This window comes from Bactrocera oleae, chromosome 3, assembly GCF_042242935.1.
Source record: "Bactrocera oleae isolate idBacOlea1 chromosome 3, idBacOlea1, whole genome shotgun sequence".
Classification (NCBI taxonomy): Eukaryota; Metazoa; Arthropoda; class Insecta; order Diptera; family Tephritidae; genus Bactrocera; species Bactrocera oleae.
In genome coordinates, this window is record NC_091537.1 from 32,485,833 (window position 1) to 32,497,598 (window position 11,766).

General features: G+C 40.7%; 1 protein-coding gene across 1 annotated transcript; it reads right to left on the reverse strand.

Annotated features, from left to right (window-relative positions):
• Window positions 1-2,212: 2,212 nt before the first annotated feature.
• Window positions 2,213-10,014, reverse strand: aurB (aurora B). Its single transcript, XM_036372512.2, has 5 exons — window positions 9,757-10,014; window positions 9,509-9,700; window positions 9,160-9,453; window positions 8,870-9,101; window positions 2,213-2,568 (listed from the first exon to the last, which is right to left on the reverse strand). The coding sequence occupies exons 1-5, from the start codon at window positions 9,900-9,902 to the stop codon at window positions 2,437-2,439; spliced, it is 996 nt and encodes a 331-aa protein (XP_036228405.1). The 5' UTR covers window positions 9,903-10,014; the 3' UTR covers window positions 2,213-2,436.
• Window positions 10,015-11,766: the final 1,752 nt, after the last annotated feature.

An 11,766-nucleotide genomic window follows, 5' to 3' on the forward strand; every position in this document is an offset into this window, starting at 1 on the left:
TTAAACTAATTTTGAACACAGAGTGATTAACAAATCACACTATGATAAAATTGCTAAACAAAAAAAGCAAAAGTCAGTCGAAATATACAACAAAACAAAAAAAACTTTATAGCCTGTCGAAGTTGGTGAACAAGTAATGTATAAAAAAATCACCTTCATACATCAACATGTTCTTCAAGTATTGTCGTTCATAATACAAGACAGGGCTTTATACAGAAGAAATAGAGAACACATTTCTAAAAAAAAAATTTAAATACGTATACAATAGATAATAATACCGAAATATTGAACGTTCAAATGAAGAAAGAAATCAGGTAGAAGAAAAGGATAACAAGCCCACATCATCCAAATTAGAAAACAAACAAACTATTTGTCATGAAATAGAAAAGGATGAAGACAGAAATATAAAAAATTATGAACTTATAGAAAGAGGGAGTTACGTTACAAAATAAGGGAGAAAAGTAATACCTTGGGATTGGGATACCAAATTTCATAAAAAATCAGCCGAAATCCTCATTTAAATTCATGGAGATAGAATTGAACATCTCCAAAAAATCGATTTATCGCATTTTGACCGAACAATTGGGCTTACAAAAGGTGTGTGCACTGTTTGTTCCGCACAAATTGACTGACGACCAAAAATTGCTCAGAATTCGAAGGACATCATTAAAGAAGCTTCTTTTACAAGATTGTGACTGGTGACGAAACATGGTGTTTTCAATATGATCCCGAAACGAAACGCCAGAGTGCTGAATGAAAGGCGCTGGACGACTGATTTGCTTTTACAATTCCAAGGGTATTGTCCACAAAGAATTTGTTCCAACCGGCCAAAACGTTAATGCGGTATTCTACCTTGGAGTTTTGAAGCGTTTGGTGCGACGTATTCGACGTGTTCGGCCCGAATATCGCGAAGATGGAAGTTGGGATTTGTTACACGATAATGCGCCTTCCCATCGATCGACGCTTGTGGCCGATTATTTGACCAAAAATCACATTTTAACAATCAACCACTCCCCGTATTCACCTGATATGGCACCGTGCGACTTCTACCTTTTCGGAAAAATGCATTTGCCGATGAAAGGAAAGCGTTATGCAGACGTGGAGCCCATTCAAAAGGCTTGCACCGGCATACTGGCGGCCATACCGGGCAACGAGCTAAAACACTCGCTCGACATGCTTTTGGACCGTGCAAAAAACTGTATTAAAGCAGGAGACTATTTTGAATAAAATTAATTGTTTTTGCCGATAAAACCATTTGTTCTGTCTTTTTTTTAAAGTCCTGTTTACTTTGGAACGCACCTTGTTAAAGCAACAAACTGGAAAGATGTACATATATATAATATTTCGAGTTCGACATCACCTGACCAGTTAGCTTTGTCCTGACATTTTAGGGTAGTATCCTGCGATCGATGTCTATAGTCGACAACATGATAATGTACTGTGTTGTAGAGGCTGGCCCTTCACCATTATCTCGCTCGCGATTCTTACGTATCACGTGAAAAAATTCAGAACTCAAAATATCTGAGCAGCTGTTTAACTTGGTTTCTTCAACCGCAACCTTTGAGAAGCCTTCATGGTTATCTCCTCGATCTTACTCAGGAGTCCATTCCAGTTAAATTTTATTAGTCGAGTTTATCGCGGGTGTCTAGGGGTAATCCTAGGAGTAAGGGAGTGGCGTGTAAGTGGTGGTTGTTGCAGTTGTAGAACCCGGAGAGGGGGTTGTCGCACTGTGGTGTTGTTTGGCGACGCCACTATAGGTTGTTGCGGGGGCAAACACATGGTGCGCAGGCCTGAATACGTCGGCAAATAACACCAATGGCTGATGTGAAGTTCCGAATTAAGAGTTGCCGAGTGCTTCTCGCAAGAAGATTGGAGCGGGTTGAGGGTTAAGGATTAATCAGATTGGGATTTAATCTGCCTAGTTTAGCTCCTTGAAACCGTAAGGTCCTTTGTCGGCCACTCGCGGCACAGTGCACTAATTAGGTCCAATTTGCACAGCTGTAGATGCTAGTGAGGCAATTGTATGTTAGCAACATGGGACCACATAAGGGGACCACACCCTATGAGTCTTAAGGCCCAAAGTTTGGATAGAACATTTTAGTTCAAGCCGTTTTTCTTTCCTCATCGCCTACAAACAATGGGTAGTGGCAACAAAAGTCTCCTCATATGAATCAGCTCTTACCTTACTAAAAGCAATAGAAAATAGACATAATTTCAGTAATTTAAGTGATTCCTTATATTTAGACAAAATTTTAGTAATTTAAGTGATTCCTTATATTTAAAACAGTAAACATTTATTTTGAGAAGCGTAGAGTTATGGGTACTAGTGCATGTGTACATTCATACCTCCTTGTGAAAAATTTTATTAATTTTTATGATTAAAGTCATTTCGAGAAGAAAATTTTATTATATAAAAATACAAAGATAATAAAAACTTTATTCTATAGCCTTTTCGCGTCTCATTTCCTCTTCTAAGTAAGCGTTTCTTATAGCCATATTCTCCTTGACCCAATGATGTTTCATAACCTCCACGAGTGTAATGCGTCCATTATTCGATTTTCGTAATAACTGCAATCATAAAATTTTATTTAGCTGAAACATGTAAACATCTTCACCAATTATGTGTATTGATGTTGGTGTTGAGTTTCTTTTATAGCTTTAACTACTTTTACCTCAATTTTTATTATGTACATACATATATACCTATGTACAAGTATATGTATAAGTATATAGAAGAGCACATGTAACCCGAATTTGATTTTTTGACAAGCAAAGTAAAATAACTGCTCATATTGTTCATTTGCATATTGCACGTTACAACAGACTATATTAGTTTTTTTTTACTGAACGGTTCTTTGTGTCACCTAAAACTAATCGAGATAAATATAGTTATATATATATTTCCATAAGGATGAGGAAACAAGTTGAAATCCAGTTGACTGTCTGTCCGTCCTTCCGTCTGTATGTGAATTTGATAACATGAGTCAAAATTATTTTAAGAAACTTTGTACACGTGTTCCATAGCAGGTTGTATCATTTCCACACCCAAAAAAGCCATTAAGTGAAAAGCTATGAAATGCCATAACTAAGCTTCAATTTAAGATATTTATATCAGACATACAAGTAATTGGGTACGGGGAACCGTCACCCCAACGTTATAATTTTACGTACGTATTTAGCACGCTGCGTTGATACTTCGGAAGACAGTATATTGTAAAAGTATTTTCTAATTTGTATGAGGTAACAGTTTATTGCTTTATATAATTATATCTTTCGAACGCGAAAATGGTTGTAGAACGCAAATAGAAATTACTTGTCAGATATGTAATTGGTTCATAACTTTCCTTTAAAACGGGACATTTATTGTTAAATGATCAACAGCAGTGGAACAACGTTTCGCTTAAGGGGTATAGCTGTTTAAAAGCAGCCTAGCAACCAAACTGGCTTAGGAAAAATTCTTTTAAACCTCCTTAGACGGTGTGAAATTGGTGAAATAGAACAGTAACCACGCCCGCTACCTTATAACGGTTATGGTACGAAAAAACTTTATAAGAACCGATATAAACTTGGACAATGGGCGTGGCACCACCCAACTTTAGGTAAAGCACTACATCTCAGAAAATACTCGACCAATTTCACCCAAAATCGAAATACCAGCACGCCTACTTCCCAATATATCACAAAATTATCGAGAACGAACCATACCGTTTCAAGGGTCCAGCGCGCATAGCAGTTGACCGGAATTCAGAGGAAATCTCGTTCTAATAACAGTTGTCGTTATTGTTGTTGTTATACCGATTATCTAGACCCTGTTACTGTCATCGAAATCACTAAACGGTAGGCTTAGGAAACGAGTTGTTTCGACAATTTTTATAAAGCTAACTGGGTCGGTTCCCAGAATTCACTGAGAGCACCTTCAACGCAGTACCAATTCCTATAGACGTATTCGTTGTCGAACGTCAAATCCGTGAGGTGATCGCTACCAAGTTTCGCAGCTGAAGCAGCAGTCTTAGCAAATCAGCACGACTACGGTCTATCCCTGTGATCCCCGCATAAGCGATCTCAATTTGGAGATTCGGCAACTGGTATATCAACATAGCAGACAAAATGTTTGAAGCACCTGAAGTCATGTAATCTCTCCACCAGAGTATGCAAACTTTGTACTACTGTCAAATCACTGACCTATCCGAGGGACACGACGATAACTGCGTCGAAATTCAATTCGATGGTCGTACGTCCTCAGACCCAAAGAAGGGCGCGAGCTATTTTAGCTCAAAATTCATGCTTCAAACTTCGGTGAATAAGGCAAAAATATGTATACCCGACAGTTACGTAAAATTCCAAAAGATTGCCCAGACGGTATAAATACTCTAATGTTAAAACACCTAGGCTCTCTTCACATACCTGATGTGTGGAAAATCGATAGGGTGGTCTCACCACTGAAACCTGGGAACTCTCTTTTCTCCAGTAATGAAAACATTTGAGGGCTTGCTACTTCCGACCTTCCCACACCATCTGAGCTTAGCCAATCACCAGCACGGTCTCTGTAAAGGGCACAGCATCATCACAGCACTTAGCGTTATAAACGCTCCGATAGCTCCTGGCCTCAACCAGAAACCCCCTGTGGGAGGACTGTCTTCGTAACGACGGACCTGTCAAAAACTTTTGGTCCATAGGGTAAGAAGTGTTAAGTGCATTGCGACTTAATGAATGTGTAATAGCTCGACTTTGAATTATCTTGCGGAAGTTGATCGCGTCCGAAATTTGGTCATTATATTGTTTTAATAAGTCGAAATGTTGGAGGAATGTTCTCCTGATGTTGTTGTTGTTATTGTAGCGGTTATCTAATCCTCGTTTGGGTGGTAACGTTCGGGTTGGTTGTTACCGAAGTCATCTAACGGTAGACCCAGGAAACGTAGAAAAGGTGGTTCGTTGGGCATACTAGGAGGTGGTTAGATTCATGCGGGACATATGTTTGGTATGTCGGGTCGATTCTAGATAAGTAGGAGTTAAACCACAGTATCCAGAACGAAGTTGCGCAAGGATCACCCTAGATTCTCGTGATAACTCGAGCTCTTCGTTTACAATGGGTGGGGGTTTGACTCCAAGTACGCCATTCCCTGAGAAGAAGTCAGTGTTAGGTGTTAATGGCGGTCAGTACGTTTCTGCAGTTAGTGGCGTCCGAAACCTGGTACTCTCTTGATATTCCTCGGAGGCGGCTTCACTTCAAGCAGACGACTGCAAGGATGGTTTGTGCGAAAACAGAAATTGCTTGGGGAGAAGCTAGCTATGTTCTTTAGCCGGCAGCGTACGGGTCTCGCTGTACAAGTGTTCGACGGGAGACATCAAGAGGTATCCCATGATAGTCCGGAGTGCAGTGTTCTAACACGTCTGAAGCTTCTTCGTCTGCGTTTAACTACATCCAAACGACGATATCGGTGCGGCGTAATTTATGACCGGCTGGCCAATTATCTTTTATGTTGCCAACAATGTCTTTTCCCCAGAGCTGCTGGCTAGCGACTTGAGGGTCGCTTGTATGAGAAGTGAAGGAATAAAGTCTGTCGAATGTTACATCTAAAATCTTAGGAATATTGACAGTCGCAATTTTAAAGCCCATCGACTGTAATGTTAAAATCCAGTCTGTACACCTTCGTTCAGTCCGTGAATTTGATCACTATGGATTTACTGGGAGAGAGTGTCAAGCTTCTTGCAGAGAAAAGCGAGAGAGGTCAAGTCCCACTCTTAATTTGAAGTTTTGACCTCGAAACAGTACGGATGATTGCTGACCGCTTAGGTAGTTTATAGTCCATCTATTCAGCCATGAAGGCAGCGTGGCGTCAAGTAGCGTTGTGTGATTGAATGTGCAGAAGGCTTTTGACAAGTCCAACGGGGAAAAGAGGAGGATAAAACTCCTTATTGTTGACGGGTTACTCAGGTTTCAGTATTGGGACCACTCTTCCGACTTTCCACACACAGCGACGGGTTAAGGACCTTAGTTAGGAAGCTTACTACTCGTTTAGCTTAGGTGTTTTAGCATAAACATGTTTATTCCATCTGGGCCAATGGATTTGGGTGATTAAGCCTTGTTGATGACACTCCGAACCTCCTCACCGGTGAAAATAAATGACGCGCAGTGTTTTGGCATTTTGCGAAGCCGGCTGGAAACAAATCGTTTGACCTTGTCTGTCGAAGGGTGCTGTGGGAATTGCCCGCTAAAATAGCTCCCGCACTTCTTCCGGTCCGAGGAGGCATGGTCATCGAATCGGATTTGACAAGATCTTGACAGTAGTTCAAAGCTTACTCACACCGGTGGAGAGGTTCCAAGACTACAGGTGCTCTAGCCATTTTGTCCGCTTATGCTGATTACCCATTTGCCGAATCTTCAAATTGAAATCTCTTATGCGGGAATCGCAGGGATGGGCAAGGTGTCTCCAGGCTGTTTCTGCTCGGGTGTTTTCGCAGAAGCAGTAATCTGCTTGAAGCAGAGCCGCCTTCTGTAAACATCGGGAGATTCCCATGACAGCCGGTTCTACGTTACCGGAATTGACCCGATTTCAGCGCTCTGGTTCCATTTGAATCGATGAGTTTTAGGTTAAAATTGTATTCGCTGGAGCTACTCCTAGCAGCAGGGTCCCCATTCTCCTGACCCGTGTTGACATTGAGTCCAACCCAGGCCCTGAGAAATTTTTCTACTGCGTTTGTGCCAAGAGACTCCATCCAAACTCCACCTTGCTTAGGTGTAACACGTGCAATGAATGGAACCATCTTAAGATCTTTTCAGGACTTAAGACCCTCAGTGAGTGGACCACGAGGTATGTAGCCCCATGCTGCCAATGAATTATTGCCAGACCAGCCTCAATCTTGTTGTTGTTGTTGTTGTAGCGGCAGAATTCTGCCGAGCTGACAGTCCTTGGCCGGAATAAACCCGGGTCCGTTCCGGTAACGTAGACCCGACTGTCGTGGGAACGGACTACTGGTTCCTCACACAGTCTGCTCCGTGTGTCAGACCACCATACGACGGAACGTCACATCAGTCAAGGGCAATTCTTGTACTGGCTGGTGTCACTTCCCTACGTGTTGCGCCTTGGGCACTGCGCGTCAGTGTATTGTATCGTGAGCCTCATGCCGCAGGAGTCTACCTCCCCCACAGGGGAGTCGCCAAACTGTGTGTAAGTGTTAGTGTGAGTAAGATTTGGACTACTGTCAAGGCCTTGTCAAAGCCGAAGAGACAGAACGACCAGGTCGGATCCGAAGAAGTGCACGAGCTATTTTAGCCGGCAATTCGCATTGCACACTTCGACAAGCCAGACCAAAGGATGTGTTACCTGACGGCTGCGCGAAATGCCAAAAGACCGCACGCCACTTACTTTCACCGATGGAAAGGTTCGGTGTCATTATTAAGGCAAAATCATCCAAATCCATTGACCCTGATGGAATTAACATGCTGATACTAAAGCATCTAGGCTCGACGGGGGTAAGTTTTCTAACTAAGGTCCTCAACCTGTCGCTCACCACTCTTCAAATACCCGATATGTGGAAAGTCGGAAGAATTTTTCCACTACTGAAACCTGAGAAACCCTTCAGCAAAGGGGAGCCTTATCGTCCGATAACTCTCCTTTCCCCAATATTGGGGTACTTTCCGTCATAAATCCCCAGGTAGTTGCTTGAAAACATTGAACAATCCACTCTCCCTCCAGGGTTAAAGAGTTGGACTATGAACGACTAGAGCGGTTGGCATTCATCCGTACTGTTCCGAGGTCAAAAATCTAAACTAAGAAGAATTAAATAGGGGGTTTCGCAGGGTGGAGTCCTCTCCCCGTTACTGTTTAATTTCTACATATCGAGACTCCCCAACCACGATAGGGAATTTCCATCACCTCGTACGCTGATCATTGCACGTCGGGCAATGAAATCCATGGAATGTGCTCAAAAGTAAAGGACTATCTCTCCAATCTTTCTCGCTTCTTTTCTGCAAGGAACCTAACACTCTCCCGCTCATAATCCATAGCGAATATACAGTCGATGACATTGTAATTCCAACGGTCAATAACCCTAAGATTTTAGGTGAAACATCTAATAGCCATTGCTCCTTCGCTTCTCACACGACCGAGATAACTGCCAAAGTACACAGCCGCAACAAAATCCTCAATTTACTTGCCAGCAGTTAATGGAGAAAATACAAAGAAACATTGTTGGTAACATACAAGACCATCGGCCGGCCGGTCTTAAATTACGCTCCACCGATATGGTCGCTTGGATGTACTGCAACGCAGACGAAGAAACTTCAGACATGTCTGAACACTGCACGGACTATCACGGCATACCTCTTCGGTTAAGCAACACAATGAACTCCTCTCCAAGCAATTTTCGTAAAAACCACCCTTGCAGTTGTCTCCTTGAAGCGCAACCACATTCTAGGAACATCAAGAGGTCTTTCCTTGACCAGACGAAGAGCTTGAGTTACCACGAGAATTTAGAGTGACCCTTGACTGGATACCAAATTTATGTCCAGCATGCAACGAGTCTTCCGCACTAACCCGTCGAAACAGCACGTTTCCTGAGCCTGCCGTTAGGGGCCTTCGATGACAATCAATCTGAAGCAGGGATTAGATAACCGCTACAACTAAAATGAAGAAATAGCTGTACGTGATGGAAATTTTTGATTAAATACACCCGCACATCAGTCGCAAATTTTTCCTTCAGATTTGTTGAGTAGTGTTATCTATCTACCCATGCGTATAATATAAGGCTTTACACAATGATAAAATGAGATTATGTTCTTTTACAATAGCTTTTTATAACAAAACAATGGATAACCAACTTATGTATACAATAGAAACAGTGTTTATATTTAATTATAATTTCTTACCTTAGATATTAGATCTTTTGCTCCAGGACTCATATGCGAAGGATAATAAACTTCCAAACGTCTAATTTTTTCGTAAGTTTTTTCATTATCGTTCGACTCAAAAGGCGCACAGCCTACTAAAAACTCATAACATAATATTCCTAAACACCAATGATCAACAGAATGATCATATATGTGACCATCTACCATTTCTGGAGGTAAATAATCCAAGGTGCCGCATAATGTTTTACGCCTGTTAATAAGATATAAATACGACCTTAGCTATAATAAAATTGCTGATGAAAACTTACTTATTGGATATAGTGTGTGCCGACCAACCAAAATCGGCTAGTTTGACATCGTCTGATGATGTTAACAAAATATTTTCTGGTTTCAAGTCACGATGTATAACATTATTTAAATGACAATACTCAAGCGCATCGGCTACCTGGTAAGTGTATTTAGCTGCTCGTGGCTCTTCAAAACGACGCTGTGGCGAATTGCGTAGATGTTTATACAATTCACCTTCAGAAGCGATTTCAAGAGCAAGATATATTCGGCTGTCATCATGAAACCAAGTCAGTAATCTCAGTATATTTGGGTGTCTATTGGAACATATTAATTAAATACAAATAAAATAACAATAATGTATATGCTTACTTGAGTCGTGTTTGTATTTCAATTTCACGAAGAACTTGTCGTTGAACATTTCCCTTTTCTAGCTCAGCTTTAAACATTACCTTCATAGCTACTATAAAGTTTGATGTTCGTTCTCGAGCTAAATATACGCGACCAAACTTTCCACGCCCTAAGGGAGCACCCATTTCAAAGTCTCGTGTACTCCATTGATAACTGTATTACATTTATTAATAATAATAGGGTAACCAGACAAGAATTAGTTCACTTACGGCTGTCCATATGCAGAATGTTGCATCATTTTTAGCGACATTGACTGAATGTGTTGTTGGTACTCTTCTGGTACATTTTTTATCAATTTTACCAACTCGGTGCGATTTGGTGCTTTCTTTTGGAATTTGTGCATTTCAAAATACATACGGTTATGAGAACACTTTGTGATATAGAATGCTCAATGCAAGGCAATTATCTTCAAATATTTCAAATGAATGCAATCCTCAACATGCATTAGGAGTAATGCCAAGTTTTAGATAAAGAATACTGCCATATTTAATTAATCTGAGCTCACATTAGGCAAATCGTGTACATCCATGATTACACTATAAGTCTGTTTCTTAACTGCTAACTATCACTAGTTATAAAAATGTATGCTGGAAAAGTGTTCTTTACGCCGCATCTCCACAGACAATGTACATTACTAACCTTGTGTCAAATACATTGCCATTGAGGTTGGCAATATTCTTGTGTGCGTTTTCGAGCTGATATAGTGCATATTTGAGTTCTTGAACCATATAAAAAGGTTGACAAAATTGTGTGGAGGATGAAAAAAGTAGAAATCTACTTTTTCTACGGATGTATAATATGGAAAAATAAGATTTTATGTTTTAAGATTTAAATAATTGTTGCATAAAGTTTATTTTCCAATTCAATAGTTAAATATGAGCAATGATACTTACATATGCTAACAGTTATCATTAAAATATTGTAACGGATTTCTAGATAAATCGTCTACCTGTAACTCACTCTTGAGTTCCATCACTGGATTGTTAAATAAAAGTCCCAATTTAATGGCTACACACTTATCTTTATTTCTAATTCCAACAACTTAACACTTATTGCCCGTTATTCGAGCTTACAACTTCTTGCTTATGTCTCAATTGTTCTTATCACGACAACACTCTAACTAGAACTGTGTTTGCTGCACAATCCGGCAGCCCTTATATGCTTCTGGCAGTTTATCGTTGATTCGATTTTGTTCTATCATCAGTGTTCGTCACACTGCCCTCCACCTAAGTCTGATCGTCCCGATTAGACATATTTGCGATACCAAACACAAAGCTTTTATGTCTCCCATCTCGTCTTCTAGGCTGGTGCTGACATCGTAAGCCGTCCTTCTCTTCTTGGAGTTAATTCCATCCGTTTTTCGAATACTCAGTTTCTGGTACATCCCTTGACTTAAAGCTGACTCGAGATTCCATTCTTGATCTAAACGTAACTCGATTGGAACACCGAATCTCGTTACCCACTTGTTGATTAATGCTTCCGCCTCTGGTTCAGTCTCTCAGTTAGGAATTGTGTATATTTGTGGCCATTCGTTGAAATGGTCCTTGACTACCAAAACATGACTCTTTCCTCATTTATTGGTAGGGAATGGACCATCTTCATACATTTTTTTTTCTCAACTGGCGCACGCGAATTGTGCTGTTTCATCTGCCCATGACTCCTGGACCTTGATCCTTTAGCTACAATGTTCTCAGCATATTTCGCAATCCTTTATATAGCTGATTGACAACCATTCCAATTAAACCTTTGCTTCAAATTCTCCAAGGATTTCATGTCTCTCAAGTGCCCTCCTCTTGGACATTTGTACTGCACGTTAAGAACATCAGGAATTTCAACCCTTAAAAACAACCATAAGTACTCGGAAGGTTTGCCCATTTTCACTTTTCCATACTCGATGCAAGCAGGCATACACTAACTTTAAACTGCTCCGTTCTGCCCAATATGATTTTGTGACTGGCCTTCCTGTAGTTATTTCTCTAATCGTTGTACATTGGTTCAACTCCACTTCATGTAATGCACCTTCCAATTCTGGATCTTCTTGCAAAGAGTCATCCGTTTCAGGTTCAATTTTATGCTGATCTTCCACCTGTGATGGTATACACGCTTCCTGCTCTTCCAACTGTAAGGAACTTGTGCTGGTATCCAAGCTTCTTGCTCTTTTAAATGTGAGGAACCTTTTACTGGTTCACACGCTTTCTCCTTTTCCAACTTTGAGAACA

Excerpts from the sequence above, each read along its gene's own strand:
- aurB (XM_036372512.2), bottom strand. The coding sequence starts at position 9,902 with ATGTATTTTGAAATGCACAAATTCCAAAAGAAAGCACCAAATCGCACC. Across the intron at positions 9,454-9,508 it reads GAAATACAAACACGACTCAA|ACACCCAAATATACTGAGAT; the intron begins GTAAGCATATAC and ends ATGTTCCAATAG. Across the intron at positions 2,569-8,869 it reads CAAAAGATCTAATATCTAAG|TTATTACGAAAATCGAATAA; the intron begins GTAAGAAATTAT and ends TTATGATTGCAG.